Below are 24,751 nucleotides of genomic sequence, written 5' to 3' on the forward strand. Positions count from 1 at the left end.
ATTGTAGATAGTCCTTTATGGAACCATTCTTCAGTTATCCTATTTGAGTGTATCATCTGTTTCCTGCTCAGTCCCTGACGGATATTCTTATTTTAAAATATTAGTAACTATACTTAAAATTCCTAACGCACAATAAATTTTGTGAGCTTACTGGTAAAGAGCCTTTTCTTTTCTTTTTTTTTTTAATGTTTATTTATTTTTGAGAGAGAGTATAAACAGAGGAGGTGCCGAGAGAGGGGGGACAGAGGATCTGAACCAGGCTCTGTGCTGACAGCAGACAGCCCTACACAGGGCTCGAACTCACGAACTGTGAGATCATGACCCGAGCCGAAGTCAAATGCTGAACCTGAGCCACCCAGGTGCTCCAAGAGCCTTTTCAAACACAATGCAATCATAGGCCGGCTGAGTGATTCAGAAGGCCTTTGATGCACAGTCTCTCTCTCCCCCTGGCCTTCCAGTCTGAATTTCCAAGGGCAGAGGGATCAGAGGAAACCTCAAATGCTAATACCTCAACAGCACTTATTGTCCATGATATCCGGCCTGGGATCTTTGAACTATGGTTTGGCCCCATATCTCCTCCAGGACACAGCTGGCCACAGACAGGCAGTTCAACACAACATTTAAAATTCAAAATGTGAAACATAGAATAATGAAGCCATCTGGTCCATATTATGTTGTCCAACAATTATAAGTAATGTGAGCTATAAATACAACAAGCAAAAGGAAGCAAACAAGAGACCATTAATCAATACAGACAATTTGAACAAGATATGATGACTGAAACTTCTTTTTCCGGAGCATCTTTACAAATGGTGGACTAAAGCAGGTCTAGATTGAAAAATATTACTTGCCAAAGCCCTTCAGTCATAAAACTTCTCTGAAGTAATAAAAATCTGCACGGGAATTTCACAGAGAGGACCCTGATGTTGCTATTTAGTAACTCACAGAGTTATATATGAAAGGCAATGGGACCAATCTTGGCTCAAAATCCAGAATAACTCCATGAGAGTTACATCATAAGGACACCTTAGTGGAGAGGACTCTAAGAAACTCTTAACACTCATCAGCAGCCCCACTTATAAAACCTGGAGGAGTTTGAGTAGGAATGTAGACAACCAGCATGGTTTGGCTCTGGATCTATATAGCCAACAGTCTTGTAATTTCTCTGACTATCCCATAATCACCTCAAACTCAATATATCTGAAGTTAAACAAATGCTCCTCCCTTCCCAATCTGGACCTTCTCTTATGGCTCAGGCTTCTAACATGAGCAACTGAATAGATAATAAACGTATCCATTATTTTTGGATGAGAGCAAAAACACATTTAGGCCACACGGTTGACTTCTCAGAAAAAAAGGGAATGTGGTAGAATGAATTATTTGTCCTCAATTCTACCTGTCTTCCCCTCCTCTACTAGGGTTTTACTGTGGGCAGAGAATAAATTGCAACCCTCAATGATTTAGCTAATGGAATTGAAACAGAGGCTTTAATTGTGCTCACAGGGTTTGGCTTGGCCTCTTTTGCACTTTTGCAACTGGCAATGGCAAGAACGTGCCTTGAGTAGCCACTGGTGATACATGGAGCAGGCCAAAAACCAACCCGCAGCTAGAAGCCAAAGGCTGCCCCGTGAGTAAGAAATAAGTACATGTTTTTATAAGCCGTTGGGATGGGGCGGGTAGTTGTTATGTAGCATTATCACAGCAGAAACCTGACTGATGCAGTCTTCTTCCCTGCTCTGGGAAGACAAAATAATAAATGTATACCACAGTCTATCTTTGGTAGTTTATATGCTCACACACACACACACACACACACACACACACACACCTTTATTCTTGTACACACATTTTTTAAATGGTACCACCTAACTTAATACAGTTACTCCACATAAAACCAAAAATGAACTGAAACCCCCCTTCCCCATTAGAAGACAATTAAAAATTCAAGCTAGTCTTCCCCCTGAGCTACCAAGTCAAGTATCTCTTGGTGATGTCCATGGCTCAGGCAAGATGAGATGTGGTGTCTTATGGTCTTGCAATCTGTGGCCTGCATGCTATCTGATATACTACATGAGAAGAGAGAGACCAAAAATATTTAATAATCAAGCATGGACATGATCTTCCTGGATCATCTTTTGTAAATGTCCACTTGTTGATTTGCTTCTCCAGCAGTGAAAAGAGGCCCTTGAATAACTGAGGTGGTGCCCTTTGGATTTCCTTTGCCCAGTGTCTTCCAGACCCCATGCGAGAAAGGGCAGTGAAAGGATTCCCCTGCTGAGCACAATACCATCATAGCGGCCCACTTCCTAGGGGAGCCTGGCAGACAGACCTGTGACGTATCAGATCATTGGCCAGGGTATACGCTTTCTTCATGAAGCTGTGCACCAGCTTTGTTCTCTACTTTCAGCTGGATCATCTTGAAGCAAAGCTTAGCTCTCCCTCTCAAAGTACCTCAAGAAAGAAGAAAAGTAGCTCACCCTGGGAAACATCTAGACATTTTACAAGTAGATACATAGTCCCAAGAGGAAACGAATCATAATTTGATCAACAGTTTTGCTGCCCTTTATTATATTTTTTTAATGTTTCTCTCTTTTTGAGAGAGAAAGAGACAGAGCACAAGTGGGGGAGGGGCAGAGAGAGAGGGAGACACAGAATATGAAGCAGGCTCCAGGCTCGGAGCTGTCAGCACAGAGCCCGATGCAGGGCTCGAACTCATGGACTACGAGATCATGACCTGAGCCAAAGTTCAGATGCTTAACTGACTGAGCCACCCAGGTGCCCCATGCTGCTCTTTATTATAGAAAAGATGAAGGGCTCTGCCATTCACTACAACTCAATCAGTTCCACATTCTAGGGTCTGTTGCTTGCAAACCCTAAATTTCTGACTTAGTTTAGGTTCTTTTGATTGCAAGCAAACAGAAACCAATGTTGACAACAAGCACGAAGTGAGGGCATGGGCTGTAGAAGAATTCGTGGGAAGGACACTGAGGAAGTTCACATTCTTCAAAGGAAGTTGAGCCATGCTGTATAAGGCAGAAACCAGGGCCTCGGCACAGTCAGAGTCCACGGACCTCTTGTCCAGGCCTGTACAACCAGCAAGGTCACAGGGAGTGCCCAACCTAAACGTTCTCCTTGAGCTAAAGGAATAGCCACTTTTCGGGCCAATGAAAAAGTTCTAAAAAGGATTGTGGTAATGGTTGCACAATACTGTGAATATACTAAAAGCCAACGAATGATTTTAATTGGGTAAAGTTTATGGTATGCATATCAAAGGAAAAAAAACAGATTAAAAAGAGACAATCCACAAAGGTGGAAATCAGAACGGTTTACCATCACAAATAATCAGGAAAATGTCAAAACAACAATGAGATACCACTTTGCACCCAGCAAATGGGCAAAACGTAGAAAAGTGAATAATACTTGACAAATACAGTGGGACCTAGCACAATCCTCACCTGCCCATGGGAATGTGGACACGCTGCTACAGCCACTTTCCAGAAAAGCAACCTGGCCAGTTTTGGCTAAATTAAGCGTGCCTATTCACTAATGCCCAGCAATTCCACTCCTGGATATGTGCGTTCCAGAAAAACGTCCATATAGCTCCATTAGGGTACATGTTCAAGGGCATTCTGTGCAGCATTGTTTGTGGTAGCCAGAAGGTGGATGCAACCAAAGAAATACATAAGTAAATGTGAAGGATGCAGAGGAAAGAATACCATTCAGAAGCCCAAAGCAATGAACTAAATGTACATACAGCAGTGGGGATAGACTTTTAAAAACATGGTGTTGAACAAAAGCAGTAAACTATAGAATAAGAATTGCAGAGGGACCTCTGGTTGGCTCAGTCGGTTAAGCGTCCGACTTCGGCTCAGGTCATGATCTCATGGTTGGTGAGTTCGAGCCCCGCGTCCAGCTCTGTGCTGACAGCTCAGGGCCTGGAGCCTGCCTCAGACTGTGTGTCTCCCTCTCTCTCTGCCCCTCCCCTGCTCACACTCTGTCTCTTCCTCTCTCTCAAAAATAAATAAATATTTAAAAAAAAATTAAAACAAAGAAAACAAGATAAAACAAAATAAAAATACTTCAAGCATTTACCTGACTTGTGCTGTATTCCTATGTGATGTTCTAGGCTATATGTTATTTTTCCTTTGTTTTCTGAATTCTTTCTGCCTGAGTTGAATTGAGTTTAAGCTGGCCTTTTTCTACAAGACTGGAAAGATGCCAAGAGCAAATAACTGCTATTCCAAAACTAGCCAATCCATACTGTCTGGCTCCAGATTAAACAGAGAGAAAATGGATTCAGAAAAACCCTACCACACTCTGATCAAGAAATTGTTGTGATAGTGCAAGCTGCCTTCTAATTCAGCTCAGTAGTTTTTCAGGGAGACCACCCCTGGCCAGGCAGTTTACTCTGAGAATTCAGCTCCATTTTCTCTTGAATAAAAAGGTGTGCCTTCTCCATGAAGGGGACTTTGACTCTTTGGCGAGTCCTAGCTTTGCAAGATACAAATAGTAAGTTAAGGTTAGTCTTGCCCTCATATTCCTCTCATTGCTAAAGACAGAAGTAACATATATACACTTTTACTAAGGATGTATTCTGGACACCAAGCTTCCTACTTCTGTGCCCCACCCACGGAGTCTGGCATGCCAGAGAGAACCACTACTGAGCACTTAAAACGGGGTTAGTCTGAATTGAAATGTACTTGCTGAGATCAACAGACTAGACGAAATGCTAGATTTGAACCAAATGTCCAATAAACATTAAATCTCACTTCCAAATTAAGAAAAACATCATTTACATAGCCATTAGAAAGGCATCCTTTCCATAGCCACTTAAAGGATTTTCTCCCGTACTGTTATGGTTTGCCTTTGTTGACTGACATTTTAAAACCACTTTGATTGGTCATTAGCATTAGGGGCTCCCCACCTGCTACAAGCCATTTTTCATGATGGCTTTTAGATTAGAAAAGAACTGTACTAGTATAAAATTATTTATTTTTTTAATGCTTATTTGGGGGGAGAGAGACGGAGTGCAATTGGGGGAGGGACAGAAAGAGAGGGAGACAGAGGATCCGAAGCAGGCTGTGCACTGTCAGCACAGAGCTTGATATGGGGCTCAAACTCATGAACCATAAGATCACAACTCTGAGCCCAAGTCGGACACTTAACCAACTGAGCCGCCCAGGTGCCCCACAATTATTTATTATCAAGCCAGAAGCAGGCAGGAATCAGGAGAGCTGTGGAAAGGGAGTCTAGAGCAATTTGCGAATTTACTAAATTCCCATCTGCACAGCATGACTGCATTTCCCGCTGTTCATCCAACAGCTGAAAGTCCCATTATTGCTATTATGGAATCCCTTCATAAAACATGTCACAGTTCCATAAATCTTCCCAACTTTATTCTAGGTTGGAGCAAATCATTCTTGTACACATCCACATGTGTGGGCAGCTTGTCTCAGTAACATAAAAAGCCTTACATGCATGTCATCACCTCCCCAATAAGATGCCATGACATTATTCTATCTCTCCATTGAAGCACTTGAAAGAATCAGATGTTACGCAACTAAGAATCTCTTCCTAACTGCCCTTGACATCAGACTGAATTCCCTGCATACGGGGCTCCAAGTCACTGCCTAGCCCCCTACTGGCAAAGTTGACTCAAAAAAATGTTTGATGGGGTTTGATGGGGACTCAATCGGTTAAGTGTCCGACTTCGGCTCAGGTCACGGTCTCACGTTTCATGAGTTTGGGAACTGCGTCAGGCTCTGTGCTGATAGCTCAGAGCCTGGAGCCTGCTTGAGATTCTGTGTCTCCCTCTCTCTCTCTGCCCCTTGCTCGTGCTCTCGCTCTCTCTCTCTCTCAAAATAAATACACATAAAATTTTTTTTTAATGTTTGAGGAATTGAATTACCCATATGTCTCAGCATTCCTTCTTTAAAAGTTCCATTTTCTCTCATCCTAATGATTAGAAAGACCAAATTTGCTTGTCACCAGTAGCTTCTACCTTAAGTTTGCAAGGGGGTCTGCTATTTTCTAAACTATATCCATATCAAGGACAAAAATGTTTGAATCACTGTGTTATACATCTGAAGCTAATATAACATTGTGTGACAACTATATTCAGATAACTTTTTTTAAAGACAGAATGCAGGGGCACCTGAGTCGCTCAGTCAGCTAAGCATCTGACTCTTGAATTCAGCCCTGGTCAGGATCTCATGGTTCGTTAGTTCGAGCCTCGCATTGGGCTCTGTGCTGGCAGTGCAGAACCTGCTTGTGAGTCTCTCTCTCCCTCCCTCTCTGCCCCTCCCCTGCTCATTTTCTCTCTCAAAATAAATAAATAAACTTAAAAAAAAAACAATGTAGAAGTACTACATTGGCAATTAGTAGATTTTACTGTCAGTGTTATTCGCCTTTGAATGCAAAAAAATATCCATTACTTGCAAATGTTCTTAAGGGGATCTGAAAGAACATACCAAGTAAATTTCCCCTACAGTGGTTCTGGGTGGAGTGACAAATGCTAGAACAGCAAACCCAACTAACCTGTGTCTTTTCTCTCTTTAAGAACTCTACGTGGAAAATAAATTCAAAATGGCTGAAAGACTAAATGTGGGACAGGAAACCATCAAAATCCTACCGGAGAATATAGGCAACAACCTTTTTGACCTCAGCCACAGCAACTTCTTACTAGACATGTCGCTGAAGGCAAGGGAAACAAAAGCAAACACGAACTATTGGGACTTTATAATGATAAAAAGCTTCTCCACGGTGAAGGAAACAATCAACTAAACTAAAAGACAACCTAGGGAATGGTAGAAGATATTTGCAAACGACATATCTGATAGAGGGTTAGTATCCAAAATCTACAAAGAAGTTCTCAAATTCAACACCCAAAAAACAAACAACCCAGTTAAGAAGTGGGCAGATGATATGAAGAGACACTTTTCCAAAAAAGACATCCAGATAGCTAACAGACACATGAAAAGACGCTCAACATCACTCAGCATCAGGGAAATGCAAATCAAAACCATGATGAGATAGCACCTCACACCTGTCAGAATGGCTAAAATCAACAACACAAGAAACAACAAGTGTTGGTGAGGATGCAGAGAAAGGGGAACCCCCTTGAGCTGTTGGTATAAATGAAAACTGGTGCAGCCACTCTGGAGAAGAGTATGGAGGTTCCTAAAAAAAAAAAAACTGAAAATAAAACTACCCTACAATCCAGCAATTGCACTAGTAGGTATTTACCCAAAGGATAAAAAAATACAGATTCGAAGGGGTACATGCACCCCAATGTTTATAGCAGCATTATCAACAGTAGCCAAACTATGGAGAGAGCCTAAATGTTCATCAACTGACAAACGGATATAGAAGATGTGGTGTCTATACACAATGGAATATTACTTAGCCATCAAAAAGAATGAAATCTTGCCACTTGCAATGATGTGGATGGAGCTAGAAGGTATTATGCTAAGCAACATAAGTCAATCAGAGAAAGACAAATTCCATATGATTTCATTCATATGCGGAATTTAAGAAACAAAACAGATAAACATATGGGAAGCAGAGAGGAAAGAGGGAAACACACCACAAGAGACTCTTATTTAGTTTATTTATTTTGAGAGAGAGAGAGAGCAGGAGGGGTAGAGAGAGAGGGGGGAGAAAGAATCCCAAGCAGGCTCTGCGCTAACAGATGTGGGGCTCAAACTCTCAAACTGTGAGATCGTGACCTGAGCCAAACCAAGAGTCAGATGCTTAACCAACTGAGCCCTTGAACCACAAGAGACTCTAAATGATAAAGAGCAAACTGAGAATAGATGGAGGGAGGCAGGTGGAGGATGGACTAGATGGGTGACAGGTACTAAGGAGGGCACTTGTGATGAGCACTGGGTGTTGTATGTAAGTGATGAGTCACTGAATTCCACTCCTGAAATCCAATATTGCAGCACTGTTAGCTACCTAATTTTAAAGAAAAAAGAAAAGAAAAAGAACTCTATATAACATCTGGAGAATTCTAAGGAAGAGAGAAGGAAGCACTTTCTCAAAATCCGGAGGCAAAGGTAGGGGGGCTAGAGCACCTGGGGAGCCACCAAAAAAACCCCAAAACAAACAAACAACAACAAAAAACACAGCAAGAAGGCAGAATAGCAAATCCTATAGTGAGTCTCACACATGACTGCACTATACTGGTTTCACCTTGTTGGGGAGCAGGAATTCCTGTCCCCTCAAAGGTCCTTCTGGCTGGACTAAGAATCAAATTGACATAAGTCAAATTAACAGGAGAAAACCAAACTTAATAGGCATACATTCAGGGAACCCACATAGACATGGAAATTGCTAAAGACGGTCAGACAAAATGAGGTCTGTATGTGACCCTGAACTAAGGAGAAGGGGTAGGGTTCTGAGACTTCAGAGGAAAAGAATGCACTTCACAGGGCAATAAGAGCAGATGTTTGCTAATTAGATGTTTGCCCTGCCAGACACCTGGGTCACTCAGATAAAACTTATCTCTGTTAATAACCCTTATTCTGGGAAAGACCTCCCCCCCAATTTAGATTATTCTGTGTAGTTAAGGGAGGGACAAAAGTTCCTCTGGAGTCTGTAGGGTCTCAAGTGACTTCAGTTCAAAATAATCCACGGGCCAAAGTGGCACATTCTGGGGGAGCCTTCCTGAACCCCTTTGCACCCCAAACAAAAATATGCATAACCCAACATGAGATGCATTGAGATATTAATATATATACTTGTGCTCTGTGGCATATACCCAGGGATTCTGCCATGAGCGAGTGGTAGATCTGTACATCCTCTTTATATAGAATCTAGAGCTGTGCTGTGTAATTAATACATTTAGTAGTATAATATAATATACTACTAAAGTTTATATAATATTATGCAACTAAAATTAATTTCCCTTGCTTCTACTTTTGAATATGGCTACTAGGAAATTTCAAATAATACATGTGGCTCACATTTTATTTTATTTTTTCATGTTTTATTTTTGGGATAGCGCTGGTCTATAGGCAGCTGGAGTAGAGAAGGGCAGACAAAAAAAGGTCGTGGAGTTCTTCTAAAACCTGGGGTGGGAAGCTGGGTTTCTCACCACCAAAGCATCTCTGCCCTGTTAGTGGCCTCACAATGACTCACAATTTTCAGGATGCTCCAAATCTGAGCAGTGTTATTTGAGGAAGTGGGCTCACACTGTGTCTCAGGAGCATCCTTAGGAAATGTTTGGGGTAGCCAATGATTGGTCCCGCTAATGTTGATAACAAAGATGCACCTGGTCAACTCCTACTCTCCCTTCAGGATTCGGTTCAAGCACTGTATTAGGCCCTTGCCCAGCTGGACCACATCTTATAGGTCTTCCATATTGTCTGCTGCATCAGTTCAGGGCTGGGCCCACAGTGCGTGCACAATACCTGTCACAAGCTGAACCGAGTACTGACTGACCTTTCCCTTGTACGTTTCTTGGTATTTCATAATTATTCTTTTTCCACTAAATAGAGAAATATAGTTTCCTCTGAAATAAGAATGCTGCTTAAACATTATGGTGAAACAATCCTCTCTGCATGGTATGTAGCAGGAAGGACCCAGAACCATTTGATACAATAGCCTCTAGGGAAGGGAACAAGGTGGCTGAAGACGGAAGCTTAAGAGAGATTTTTCTGTAGTCTTTCAACGTGGAACTTCATGTCAGGAATTCTTTTAAAATGTTTGAAAGAACGTATCTTCACTATACAGAAAAAAGATTTTGAAAGCTGCGACTCCATCAGAGACTTGTAAAGAAGTTTTCTCGCAGCACTCCTTTTAGATAACAGTCAACAAATTGGTTCTGTGAGGCACCAGATAGTAAATGTTTTAGGCTTTACGGGTCTCCAACAACTACTCAGCTCTGTCACTGTAGCAGGAAAACAGCTACAGACAACAGTTAAAAAAAAAAAAAGTGCGCAGCTATGTGCCAATAAAACTTTATTGACAAAAATAGATTGGGATTTAGCCTACACCTATAGTTTGCCACCCCCTGCTTTAGATAGTGCTTCCTTTGAACAACAAAGAAAGTGCAATCATGCTTTTTCCTTCTTCATTCTTTTTTTTTTAATTTAAAAAAAATTTTTGAGTTTATTTACTTATTTTGAGAGAGAAAGACAGAGAGAGTGAGCAGAGGAGTGGCAGAGACAGGGAGCGAGAGAAATCCAAGCAGGCTCCGCGCTGTCAGCGCGGAGCCCAAAGTGTGACTTAAACTCACAAACTGCGAGTTCGTGACCTGAGCTGGGACCAAGAGTCAGATGCTTAACCGACTGAGCCACCCAGGTGTTCCCATGTTCTAGGTTTTTATCTTACTCTCAATATCGAATGCTCCCAGAGTATTAACTGAAAGCATAGTCCCTCCCAGGGAAAACGAATCAAAGCAATACATCTATTTTCAAGACAATTTCTTGTTCAAGGAAAAGATAAGAAGTTTCAAACTTGACAATGAGGCACTACATCACCACACAGTGCCACCTGGATTCCCCAACTTGTCACCAGTATTCTTCTCAGAGGAGAAGGTAGTACCAAGGAAGCTACCAGGATGGAAAGGGAGCCCCATTCGGAAGAGAGAAAACGGAATGGCATCCATAGATTTGCCACCATGTTTTAGAGGTCTTCGTGGACATGAACCTTAAAAACTAAAGCTGGGTGGCAAAAAGCAATTCACCCAGTTCAAGTTATATTTCCATCAAGGCCTGGTTTGGAAGACAGCCCCTGTAATAAAAGACAGATTAATAGGAGAAAAACAAACAGTTTACTAACATTGTATACTTCCAGTACACAAAAGGTAACTATTACTCAGTTTTCAGAGCTTTTCCTATGTCTGCTGTTTCTTTAAAATCAGCCTAAAATAATCCTGGGGCGCCTGGGTGGCGCAGTCGGTTAAGCGTCCGACTTCAGCTCAGGTCACGATCTCGCGGTCCATGAGTTCGAGCCCCGCGTCGGGCTCTGGGCTGATGGCTCAGAGCCTGGAGCCTGTTTCCGATTCTGTGTCTCCCTCTCTCTCTGCCCCTCCCCCGTTCATGCTCTGTCTCTCTCTGTCCCAAAAATAAATAAAAAACGTTGAAAAAAAAATTAAAAAATAAAAATAAAAAATAAAATCAGCCTAAAATAATCCTTATACCAATGAGACATATTTTGGGGGTGTTGGGGAGGAAGACCTTCCTGTGCCCTTCAAGGTCCTTCTAGCCAGACTAAGAATCGAACTGACATGAGACAGATTGACAGGAATAAATCAAATTTAATAGCATACGTAAGAAGAATCCACACAGACATGGAAATTCCAAAGATAAGGAGGCAACTTGAAGTTTAGCTAAGGAAAGGAGGGGCCTGAGGACACAAAGGGGAGAAAGACCGTTAGCGGGAAGGAAAAGGAGATGTTTTGAAAAACAAGGTTGCCCTATTATGCAGATAAGGTTTTTAGGTAAAAGGTGGTCTCTGTTAACAGCGCTCTTCTCTCCAATGTGAATTTTGGAAGTTGAGGGGAAGCAGAGAGCTTTTCCCACATCTGCTGGGTTTGGATTACTTTCCACTAGAAATAATCTTTATGCCAAAGTGGCCCATCTTGGGGCAGCCTGCTCTGGGCCCCTACAGGGGCAAATTCTGCTCGCCTTCATTTCCCCCAGCACCTGACACCATGTGTGGCTCATGCTGGGGGTTCAAGACAGATTTCTTAAATGAACGATTTATAATAACTTCCTATGTGTTCAGGTCCCACAACTGCTCCGCTACTACTACCTACCACCAAGCCTTCAACGGATTCCAGGTTCAAGGAGTGTCTCCAAAAGAGAAAAACCTCACGGAGCAACGACAGAAAGACTAGTTTATGGTTTTTAAGCGCCCTACTTCCGGTCCTATTTACATGCATCATTAACCCCCAGTGAGAGCACTCAGTGATAAGTGACTTTAGAAATCATAATCATCACAATTGAAAACTTCCATTTAAGCCAGACTACCCGCCCCTTTGTGATGTTAAAGTCTGCCCCCCCCCCTCCCCCCCGGTGCTTAAGTCCCGCTTTCTATGAGGCCCATTCCGGCTTTTAACCTACCTTGTGGGCTTTTCATTTGGAGCCTCTTGTGATCTTCAAGCTGTAATTTTCACAAGTGGAGCCCTAAAGCTCTTTAATATTTTTATTTACCAGAATTACTCCTTTCACTTCTGCCTGTGTTTGCAGGATGAATTTTCTGTAGTGTCTTACAAAATAACGCTGTAACACCTCACAGCACGAAGAGGAAAAAGTTAAAGGGCCAAAGACAACCACACACAAGGAAAGTTAACTGAGCAGTTAAAATATTTAAATCAGTATCAGAAAGCTCCAGTGCGCAACAGCTGTCCTCTCAAGGACATCGAAAAGGAGCATACTTGATACCCTTCAACGGTTCACTTTAAATTGGTAAATTCTAGGTTATGTGAATTTCAGCTCAATTAATCTATACATATATATTTTTTATTCCCCCTTAAATTCTGCCCGCCTGCCTTACTTGCCATCCCTAGTCTTGGACTTGTTTAATTTTATTTGTAACTAAAAATAAGCAGGGTGACAAACTGAAAGAAACTTGGGCCGCACCCAAACTTGTGGTTGAGTTCCAGCTCACAGAATGACTCCATTTTTACTCGAAAATCACTATCGCATGTGCCCTGCCAGCCTTCTCATACATCACAGTGAAGGCCGGGTTACCTGGATCCTTGCTCCCTACCAGAACAGCACCACTCGCCAGACAAAACACAAACACACTTTCTCCCCCATGAGGTCATTGGGAAAAGTTTAATTGGCTACAGAAATTTGTGAGAACCAAAGGCTGCCTCTGGAGTGAAACGGAAACTAGCCCTTTGGTTCTGGTTCATCTATAATTAGATCCCCTTTGAGGCTTTACATCCATGTTTGGTGGAAAACAGAGCAAATCTTTAAGAGTATGGTGATTTCCTCAGAGAGTTCATTCATCCTGGCTTCAATTACATCAGAGCCTAAAAAAGAAAGAAAGAAAGAAAGAAAGAAAGAAAGAAAGAAAGAAAGAAAGAAAGAAAGAAAGAAAGAAAGAGTTAGCGACATCAGAAACTGAATAATGTAAGTCTTAAAATACCTCCAACTAGCCTTTGTACCATTTTGGTTTGCTACTAAAGGTCTCCATGTTTGAGGTAAACCTAAACAGAGAGAGATATGCTTTCCCTAGTGAACATGAATATTTCACCCCAAAGTGAAATATGAAGAGAGCTCATACTAGAGCAATTAACTCTTTATAATCTTTTCAGAAGCTTCTGTCCTGCTAAGGGAAGCTGCTCATTCACTTCAAGGCCTGCCATAACACTAGACTTGTCCCAGGCAATATCTGCCTCTGAGCCTGAGTTTAATAAAGCTATCCAGACTGCGATCCTCCCTAATAAAGCCTAAAAGAGCCATGGAGAAAATAAGCTGTCCTCAGAAGCCAACCCGGTCTCTGGCATCTTCCTACAAAGAAATAAAATACAATTTTATTTTATACAAATCCAAGGAAATCTGCTTTTCCCTGAAGGACCTAAACGAGGGATCAGCAAACTGTTTTTATAAATAAAGTTTTATTGGGAAAGCCACACCCCTTCATTTATGTATTGTCTAGGCTTGCTCTCCCTCTAGAATGGCAGCGTGGAATAGTTGCAACAGAGACTGCACGGCCCGCAAATCCTAAAATATTTACTATCTGGCCTTTTACAGAACAAGTTTGCTGACTTATTACTACTCTAACCACTATCGCCCCCAGACACACATTTGTAAGTGCACTTACATATTTGTTCCTGGCCCCAGGTACATTCCATTTTCTCCCTGCTAACCATTTTCACCAGAGCTTTCTCTGGTGCATCCCAGTTTCCCTAAAGCATGATCGGCTGTTAGGCCTATCCTAACTATGCCCTGGGACGCTCCTGTTTGCTACCTATGTTAGTCAAATAAGAGCATCCTGAGAGAGCAAAATCCTACAAGGCAAGTCCTACGATGCTACTTTCTCCACGGGACAACAGCTTATCTGTAAGACCAACAGATAATACTTGAGGATTCCATCTTACCCTCTCAGGAAGTCCTGATCATTCCAGGTCATGTATTAGTTTCAGCTTATTTCCAACTCAGCTATTCTTGGCTCTGAAAAGCTGTCATCACTGGCATCGCTGTATCTATCACTAGATCAAAAGAGGAACTAATTTAGCAAGGTGTAAAAAAAAAAACAAAACAAAAAACAACCCTGGACCGTTATTCTATTTCCAATTCTGAACACTTTCCATAATTAATCCCCATTCAGAGAAAATGCTAAGAAATATTCTACTGTCACTTTCTAGGCACTACAGAAAGAGGTTAGTTCAACTGCACACGGTGATCTCCTTTCGTCAGATGAGCTGATCACCTGCTTTCATCTTAAGTTGGAGGTAACTTATTCAGAAAATTGATAAAATCATTTCAACTTAGATTACCATTCATAACCTTCTGAAGACTGCTAATAAAGATCAGTAGCATGAAAGTTTTCCATTCCAACATTCTCAGACATCCAAGGATTTGAGAAATAATTTGCACAATTATGCTATTTTCGTATTAGAAACTTTATGGCATGTTCCTACTCCCTCGAGTCACATGTAGTATTCAAAACAGGACCAATTACTGACACAGATGTTGCCGTGTTGGGTTCCCTCAGAAGTGCACCTTCTCCAGGAGACAGCCCCGAAATTGTAGTTCTGTTTTGAGCCATGAGCTCAGGGTGGGGTTCCTCTCGTTCGGTTCCAAATAAGTCAGCAAGTAGATCAACTCCACAAGAGTTCTACTGATCTATGGAGATGACGTTGCCAGGAAGTATTTTATGTGTGACCCAATCCTGACCTTGACCAACTTTTTTTGCTGACGTATAGCAATAGAAATCTCAATTCCATAACAGGTGAAAATCCACTTTTTGTTTGTTTGTTTGTTTGTTTGTTTGTTTTTAAATTTTTTTTTTCAACGTTTATTTATTTTTGGGACAGAGAGAGACAGAGCATGAACGGGGGAGGGGCAGAGAGAGAGGGAGACACAGAATCGGAAACAGGCTCCAGGCTCTGAGCCATCAGCCCAGAGCCTGACGCGGGGCTCGAACTCACGGACCGCGAGATCGTGACCTGGCTGAAGTCGGAGGCTTAACCGACTGCGCCACCCAGGCGCCCCATTTGTTTGTTTGTTTAAGGAGGAAAGGGAACAACTGAAGAAACCCTATGCTGACAGGTTAGGAAACAAAGATTTACTCTAAATATATTGAGCAAGTATCAATAAATACATAAACAAAAATGTGAAAGACAAGCCCACTCTCCTCCATGACTTTTGAACAAAATACTAGAAAGGCTGCAGGGGCGGGGCTAGAGTATGGACAGGAGATAAAAGATTAAGAACTGGCAGAAGACAGCAGCCTGGGTGGCTCAGTCGCTTAAGCTTCCAATTCTCAATTTCAGCTCAGGTTACGATCTCACAGTTCATGAGATGGAGTCCTGAGATGGGCTCTGCGCTGACAGCGTGGAGCCTTCTTGGGATTCTCTCTCCCTCTCTCTCTGTCCCTCCCTCACTCTCTCTGTCTTTGAAAATAAATACACTTAAAAAAAAAAAAAGAATTGGATACAAGACATGTTAGAGAAACATTTAATGAACATATCCTTAACCAAATAGAAGAAAACTCCTACTTAGATTTTAAATCAGGAAAATCAGTTCTACTGTTACAAGAGGGTTTCCAGTAAACACAGGAATAACTGAAGAACGTTTTTTCAGAAACTGCCCCTTCCTTATCTATGCAATCTCACTACACAAATGTAGAGTCTTTCCTGGTTCTGTGCAACAAAAAGGGATTTGGAAGTTGCACTCGACTTTCTCTGGGAGAAGAAATGAAGGTCAGGGTGTTGCAGTGATTCATCTGGCACACAGCTCATTCAAGGTGGGGCCAGAATCCCCATCATGCTAACCCAGGCCACAAGCTCAAGTCTAAACTGTGCTACAATGTGCCAGCAGTCACATGTCCTCTGACTTCCACAAGTGAGAAGGCATCAGATTTTATACCTGCTTCCTTCCCTACTTCTGAGCCCAGGGAAGAGTAAGGTGGGCCCACATCTTCCCCCTCACACCCCTGGTTGTACTATTTATTAGCCACATACTTTTGGACTGATCACTTGACTCCTGAGAGTCTGGGAAAAAGTAGTAACAATACCTACAACCTCACCAAAATGTTATGAGGGCCGAAAGAGAATGCATACATGTGCTCTGGAGACTGTATAAAAATATAAGTGATTGCTGTTTATGGGATTTACATATTTATAACAACAAGTCGTGGAAATATAAGGTCATAAAAACTGCCAAGTGCATGATTTTCAGAATTGTTTCTTGTACCGAGTAACTCCCTGCTCACGTTAGCCAGCAGACTTGGGTGGATCTGTTTGTAAGCTAATGGCTCTCATTTCTATCTGATGGCTGGCTACACCAAACTCTGACCACACATCAAAATGGCATAGGCTGAGCCTAACAAAGCGAGACTCAGCTTGAGTTTATTCACGTCCCAGGCAAATGAGTGGGTTCACTCATTTTCTTTCACATGTGTCGCTGGCCAGAAGCAGGACGATGAAATAAGCCATGGCCCTCAAGAACAGAATCATCAAAATAGGCATTGCTGTGAAACGTGCTGATTTTAGGGCATTCACGTGCCAGCAAAAAGCAAGTGCTAGAAATAAAACGTAGATCATCACCACACACAGAATAGCAATGGCTCCCGCACATTCCATAAAATGCGGGTGCTACTCTGTGCCGTATATGACTTAGGGGTTCTTTTTGCTTTCACACAGAACAAACTTAAAGAAGTCATAAGATATACTTATTTGGGTACATTTGCACTTAATTCGAGACATCACAGCTCTATCTTAAGGCTAACCCATCTTTTTAAATAATCTTCTCTGTACCCATGCACATGTTTCTCAGGAGGGAAAATTATTAGACATTCAGGTCTTACATGTTAAATTCTATGAAATGTCACAGAATATGGACTCATTTGTGTGTATCTTGATATATTTGATGAGGGGAAGTTTTTTTTTTTAAGTTTATTTATTTTGAGAGAGAGTGAGCATGCACAAGCAAGCAGGGGAAGGGACGAGAGAGAGAGAGAGAGAGAGAGAGAGAGAGAGAGAATCCCCAGTAGGCTCCTCAGTGCTGCCAACACAGAGCCCAAATGGGGGCTCTAACTCATGAATCCTGAGATCATTACCTGAGATAAAATCAAGAGTTGGAGGTTTAACGGCCTGAGCCACCCAGGCGCCACTTGTGGAGGGGAAATTTTAAACCTGTACTGCCCAATATAGAAGCCACAAGCCACAGAAACTATCTAAATTTCAATCAATTAAAATCAAATTGAACTGAAAATTCCATTCCTCACTCACTTCAAGTGTTCACTATGTTACCGGGTCACTTGGTTCTTATCCCAGATGCACCAAAGAATTGGAGACCTGAGACCAGAATGGGGAGATAGAGTTTATTAACTAGATAAGTATAGTACACTTTCAAGAAAGAAAGGGGGCCACTGCTGGAGCAAAAGTGGTAATGGCCCCAAGAAGCTCTAGCTGCACCCTTTTAAACCTGTTTTCTGCATATGCAAATTTGGCTTTGATTGACAGCTGGTGGTTATAGTGCATTTTGGCTTCTGCGCAAGTGCCTACCCATGATGCACCTGTTATAATTGTATTTATTTGTGTATTATATATTTATGAGTTTCTTTTTTTTTTTAATTTTTTTTTTCAACGTTTATTTATTTTTGGGACAGAGAGAGACAGAGCATGAACAGGGGAGGGGCAGAGAGAGAGGGAGACACAGAATCAGAAACAGGCTCCAGGCTCTGAGCCATCAGCCCAGAGCCCGACGCGGGGCTCAAACTCACGGACCGCGAGATCGTGACCTGGCTGAAGTCGGACGCTTAACCGACTGCGCCACCCAGGCGCCCCTATTTATGAGTTTCTAATGAGCTTTTGCTGTGACCTTAAGGGCAAGCTGCACCTTGTGCGCACATGCTCAGCTCGTGGAAGTCGCCTTGTGGCTTTTGAGCCAGCTGTGGGGCTAGGCCTTTCCTGTTCCCTTAGCTCTCAGAGGTGGCTCTGAAAGTGTGGCCGTTAACCCTGGGGGATGGCTCTGAGGGTGTGGCCAGCATCTGCTTTATGCCTCCTCCCTCTCGCTTAACTAACTACCTAACAAAAAGTCATGTGTGACTGGTGGCTGTCATATTGGGCAGTGCAGATTATAGAACATTTCCATCATTTCCATCATTGCATTGCAGAAAGTTCTATTGGATAGCACTTATTTTAAAACAAATGAATAATGATTTAAAAAAATATGATCATCTCCTTGTCACTCCCTAAAAAAAAAAAAAAAATGTTTTTTAAGACCTGGCTATCTACAGTTAATGAAAATCATGGCAAATGTCTCTCGTGCATGCATATGCCCCCAAATAACGGAAGCACTCTTTTTTTCAAAAAAGTTTTTTACTATATTCTTTTTAAGTAGGCTCCAAGCCCAAGGTGAGGCCTGAACCCACAACCCTGAGGTCAAGAGTCACATGATCTACCGACTGAGCCGGCCAGGTGCCCCTATGTTATTTTTTACAAGACAAAATGAAAATCACCAGCAACGACTCATGGGCATCTCTATCCTAACAACACTGGCTTGACTTACCAGACTTGACTGCAACAGTCTATGTGTGGTTCTTTGACAAATAAAAGGCTTGTCATAATCATTTGTCAAAGATTCCTGGTTCCTAATAAATTCCCAATGTAAGAAAACATATATTCCAAGGCATGAGGACAAGATATATGATGCCTCATATATCCCACCTTTTATGCTACCCCAGGGGCAGCCGTTAAACCATTTCTTCTCCATTAATAGAAAGAGGTGGTTGGAATTTAAAAAAACCTTTTTTTGACGGCATACTGAGGATTCCCAGCCTACATGAGTTCCCACAATACTTTAGATCAAAATCCATTCTGTGTGGAACAAGTATGTTTTAAAACAGGTTGCCAGGCACACAGTTTTCTCCAAAGCATTGTTACTGCTACACTTACTTCCTTTTCAGAGAGCCCCTGGAAGCCATAAAATATAAGAGCAATGGAATGAAAACTTGGTATGCTGTGAATGACTTTTGCATTGAATAGTAAATGGTGGACTACAAGCCAGGCAGGGCATTAAAAGCACAGTAGTCTCTAGTACTAGGAACTCCATTCCTGGCTGGCACCCGTACCATCAGCACTGCAGTGAACCACCATCAATAAAAGAGCACCTTTCAATCAACATTTAAGCCCTAAGGGAAGGTGTACTCAAATGTGGTTTATTCACAGTACTTTACCAAAAAAAGTCTCAAGGTATGGAGTTGGTGACAAACAATGCGGGGCAGGGAAGGGGGCGCTGTTTTAAAAGGTGTTTTAAAAACTGCTTAAAAAGAATCATTTTTTTCCAGGTCACTTTTCCTTGAAATGTAATAAAGATGAAAAAGTAGCCTCTTGATATCAGTAGCCGGAAAGGATGTAGACCCTGAGATTTAGGAGTAGGCTTGGAAAAAAGTACCCCGTAGGTAGCAAACCCAGAAGTCAAATCCATAGCACCTGCTCTATGCATCCACATTGTCCCCAAAGAAACAATCTATTTGCACCTGTCCCCTCTAAGGTATTTCTAGCTGGACTAAGAATCAAAGTGACATTAGACAGATTAATAGGGGAAAATTGAAGAGGCAAAAGTTTCTCTTGAGCCTGCAGGGTCTTGATCGCCTTCAGCTCAAAAACAGTCCATGTGCCAGGGGCGCCTGGCTGGTTCAATCGTTTAAGCGACGGACTTCAGCTCTGGTCTTGATGTCACCGTTTGTGAGTTTGAGCCCCACATTGGGCTCTCTGCTGTCTGCACAGAGCCCGCCTCGGATCCTCTGTCCCCCCTCTCTCTGTGCCTCTCCCACACTTGCTCTCTTTCTCTCTCTCTCTCTCTCTCTCTCTCTCTCTCTCTCAAAATAAACACTTAATGCGGTGCCTGGGTGGCTCAGTCAGTTAAGCATCCAACTTCGGCTCAGGTCATGATTTCATGGTTGGTGAGTTTGAGCCCCGACTGGTAAACTCGAGCCCTGCTCGGAGCTCCACAGTCTCTCTCCCCGTCTCTCTGCACCTCCTGGGATTCTCTCTCTGTCCCTCACTCATTCTCGTGCTCTCTCTCTCTCACACACACACAAATAAATAAATGAAAATTTTAATAGATAAATAGATTTAATTTAAAAATAAATAAATAAATAAATAAATAAATAAATAAACATTAAACAAAAAATAGTCCATGTGCCAAAGTGGCATATTTTGAGGGAACTTGTCCCAAACCCCTTCAAACTCGAAATAATCTTTATGCCAAAGTGGCCCATCTTGCGGTGGCCTGCCCTTGGCTCCTACACACCATATATTGTAAGAATGGCCCTTGGCCACACTAACCGTGCAGCCCGAAATTAAAAAAAAAATAGGCAAAACGATTCCAAGTTTAAAATAGTGCTAGAAAATGTACATCGGAGAGGCCACACCCACCTCCAATGCCCCCACCACCGGTCAGCAATGATTTTCCTCCAACTAGCATCCTAACAGGATACAGATTGGCAGGATACAGACTCACCTCTCACTAAGCGGTTTAGGAATGTATATCAAGAGCCACAAAAGTGGTGTGAGCTGAAGCAAAAGCATTGAAATCTTCTGGGGAGATCGAGGGACTGCAAGCTGTTCCCTAAGGATTTGTGTGCATTTTATTCTAGAAGTCGAGAAGCCACTGAGAGTTTTAAACTCCAAAATAATGTAGGAAGATGGACTGAAAAGAGGAAAGCTGGAGGTAGAGACACCAGGTAGGAAGCGTTGTAGTAGGACAGCAGGACAGCAGAACTAAGGTAAAATTAATAATTCTCATTTAGGGGCACCTAGCTAGCTCAGTCGGTAGAGTGTGTGACTCTTGATCTCGGGGTTTGTGAGCTCAAGCCCCATGTTGGGCATAGAGCTTACTTAAAAAAAAAAAATCCCATTTAATTTCCCACCATAGACCAGACACTGTGTTAAGTGCTTTACATTTAGCCTGGGTGGCTCAGTTGGTTCAGCGTCCGACTTCGGCTGAGGTCATGATCAGTGGCATTCGAGACCTGCATCGAGCTCTGTGCTGACAGCTCAGAGCCTGGAGCCTGTTTCAGATTCTGTGTCTCCCTCTCGCTCTCTGCCCCTCCCCCACTCTCTCTCTCTCTCTCTCTCTCTCTCTCTGTCTCTCTCTGTGTCTCTCAAAAATAAATAAACATTAAAAAAAAAAAAAAAAGAGGAGGGTCCTGTTTGCCGGGGAACTCAGGAACTTGGCTTTCAGAATGTTTTATCCGTTACTAACTGATAATGCCAGTTTCACTTGGTGCAGGCTGTACGTACAAGCAATGTGATTTACGGTGAATGCTTGCTTTCCTTCTGAGAGTCTGGAATGTGAGTGGCTACTAGGTAGAGAATGCCTATGTGACCAGCCCCAATAAAAACCCTAAACTCTGAGTCTCAAATGGGCATAAACACCACACACATTGCTGCAGGGGGAAGGTGAGCTCTGTGTGACCTTTCACGGGAGGGAGAGGGCACAGGAAACCTACAAATCAATTTCTCCAGACTCCACTTATATCTTTTCCTCTTACTGATCCAGCTGTGCAAACTTACTCTGTCACTGTAGTGAATTTCAACCATGAGTACAACTGTATTCAGATTTCCTTCTAGTGAATCATCAAACTTGTGGGTTGTCTTGGGGCTAAAACAAAGACTTTGAGTTTGATATTGCATGTACTTTTGAGTAGCTTATAAAAACTTGAAAAGGGGCACCTGGATGGCTCAGTCGATTAAGCTTCCAACTCTTGATTTCGGCTCAGGTCATGATCTCACAATTCGTGAGTTCGAGTCCTACATGGGGCTCTGCACTGACCGTGTGGAGCCTTCTTGGGATTCTGTCTCCCTTTCTCTCTGCCCCTTCGCTGACTGCTCTCTATCGCTCTCAAAATAAATAAAAATCAAACTTAAATTTAAGAAACCTGAGAAAACACTATCCTACAGCTGTTATGCCTCTTGAACAAAAGACTCCAAGTTGAAAACCAGGTGGAACTGGTCCTCATAACTGCTGCCACTCTACAGATAACAGAGTGGCCAAAAACTTAGCACACTAGCTCTAGATCCCCAAATAATATTCTCACTGCAACTTCCTAGGCACTAAAAGAGAACTCTTCTCCACAGGGCAGAATGCAGAGGTTATAGCTCAGGTGTACAAGCACAAAGCCAAAAATTTTTTTACATTCTGGGCTTTAAAGATGTCAGCTGCACATGTGCCATGTAATTACATACCGTCAGCCAATTTCTGGGAAAGGAAGTCATTATTCCAGTGTTCATATTCCTTGTTATGGTTGTTTATGGTTGATTACAGTCGGTAATCTTGTTTGACAGAAATACAGTCCCAACTCAGCTCACATTAGAGCCTGGCCGTCAAAGCAGCTGTCTGCTTTTCAATGTTCACTGACACCATGGAGCTGGGCAGAGAGAAGTTGAAGTTGAAGGTTCCTCTGGAATCCTGGTGTCTGTCACTGGGTTAATTCACTGGTGCCATTCTTAGTCAGAAAACCCCCTTAGGTGTCAGAATTAGACTACACTGTATCCATCCTCCCGTGCTACCTAGAATTGTTACTTTAGCAAACAAGGTTGTACTAAACAACCTCGTCTGCTGGGGAGCCAGGGAGGTAAAGATAAATAAGATGCTCGCCGCCCTTAAGAAATGCACTGGTTGGGGAGCCTGGGCGGCTCAGTCGGTTAAGGGACTAACTCTTGATTTCAGCTCAGGTCATGGTCTCGCAGTCCATGAGTTCGAGTCCCACACTGGGCTCTGCACTGACAGTGCGGACGGAGGCTGCTTGAGATTCTCTCTCCCTCTTTCTCTGCCCCTACCCCGCGCTCTCTCTCTCTCTCAAAACAAACAAATAAACTAAAAGAGAGAGAGAGAAACGTACCGATTTATGGCTGATATGTAGGAATTGTCTGACTACCATGGAAGCACGCTGGTCAGCTGTAATTGCAACACCAGCATCAGAGTTATACTAAGAAGTCTTTCTCAGAAACTGCTGGTAAGCTTTACTCAGAGACCACCATTCCCCATGTGGGAATCGGCAGGCCATCCAACACATAGGTGGGCAGTCCCCACAAATTAGGTAGCATTTATTTCTAGCCACTGCTTGCAAACAACCAGTTTTGCGTGAATTATTTCTCTCAGCCATGTAACTTCCTCCACTGTCACTCTCCTTTTACATGTGGGCACCTGAAATAATGGAGACTATAAAGTGGCTGAGAAGAGTCACAGCGCACATGTGACATGGGACCACACTGGCATTTCCAATCTGCTACATAAGCCACGCGGTGTCAGAACACAGGACGCTCTCTCCACACACGATCTCACACGGAACCATATCACATGAGCCTGATCAAGTGCAGCTGCTCAGCTGGAGCAGGGAAGCTTCTGCCCCCTCAGCCTGCTCCTCGCAGCAGCCCAGATCCAGCTCCACAGGGCACAGTTTGAAAACCAGTGCGCCGGCTCCAGAGTATGAGGAATGATCATTAAGTCAGTAAGACACCCAACATGGAAATATGTAAAGCTGTTCCCATTTCAAAATGTGAGTAAAAGAAATGATAGACAGCCGTGAGCTTCTCCTAGTAGGTGATGTCCCAAAGAAGCAGGCTTGGGTAACACGGGCACACACACACCCATCGGACACTGATCCTGGCACTCTAACCTGCAACATCACGAGGGTTATTTGCCACGATGAGGGTCAGTGACAGTAATCTTCTAAACAACACATATCCAGCTACTGTGGTACTAACTCTACCTAACCGCTCTCTGATTCTGGCCAGCTCCATAAAGTTACTGTATCCAATATTCTTGCATGAGAAGGAGTAAAGATATGAATTCTCCCCAAACTAATATTTACACGTAAAGAAATTTTCATGAAAATCCCTAAGGTATTTTTTTTATTTGAACCTCATTTTCAAAATCATTGTATAATTCATCTGGAAGAATGGCAAAATATATTTTTTTGAAATGTTAAAGAATAACGGGTGTAGGGTAGATAAGGGCTTGATTTACAATAATGCTATGATGATGAAGAGGGTGGTAAGGGTTCAGAAATAAGAGATGAAATCATCAGTGGAACAAAACAGAAATCCCTGCAACAAATCTGAACTACTCAGCTTACTAACCGTGGGGGTGGGGTGCAGATACTACCTTAAGTAATACACCAATAATAAAGTACATATAGATTATAGATTTAAACTATAAAATTGAAAGCATAAGAATACCAGTGGAAAACAAATGGGCCATTATTTATATAATATTTTTGATAGGGAAAGGAAGATTTTAGGCATGATACTAAAGGCAGTATCCATAAAAGTTAAAGATTTGATTACATAAATTTTAAAAATATGTAAGTAAGGGCACCTGGCTGGCTCAGTCAGTAGAGCATGTGATTCTTGATCTCAAGGTTATAAGTTCCAGCCCTATGTTGGGTGTAGAGCTTACTGAAAAATAAAATCTTTTTTCTTTTTTTTTTTTTTTTAAATTTTGAGAGAGGAAGAGAGCCCATGCACAAGCATGTGAGCAGGGGAGGGGTAGAGAGAGCGACAGAGAGAGAGAGAGAGAAAGAGAGAGAGAATTCTAAGCAGGTTCCATGCTGT

The 24,751-nt window shown here is 42.4% G+C and overlaps 1 protein-coding gene across 3 annotated transcripts in view; it reads right to left on the reverse strand.

Annotated features, from left to right (window-relative positions):
• Positions 1 to 12,769: 12,769 nt before the first annotated feature.
• CTPS2 (CTP synthase 2) overlaps positions 12,770 to 24,751 on the reverse strand; it is a 101,547-nt gene continuing 89,565 nt past the window's right edge. For all 3 annotated transcript variants that reach the window (XM_030305533.1, XM_030305532.2, XM_030305531.2), the window contains exons 18-19: positions 14,060 to 14,170; positions 12,770 to 12,988 (exon numbers count right to left, since the gene is read on the reverse strand). In XM_030305533.1, coding sequence (XP_030161393.1) covers positions 14,101 to 14,170 — 70 coding nt within the window. In that variant the 3' untranslated portion in view covers positions 12,770 to 12,988; positions 14,060 to 14,100. The remainder of the gene's footprint in view (positions 12,989 to 14,059; positions 14,171 to 24,751) is intronic.

Source organism: Lynx canadensis, chromosome X (genome assembly GCF_007474595.2).
Source record: "Lynx canadensis isolate LIC74 chromosome X, mLynCan4.pri.v2, whole genome shotgun sequence".
NCBI classification, from domain to species: Eukaryota; Metazoa; Chordata; class Mammalia; order Carnivora; family Felidae; genus Lynx; species Lynx canadensis.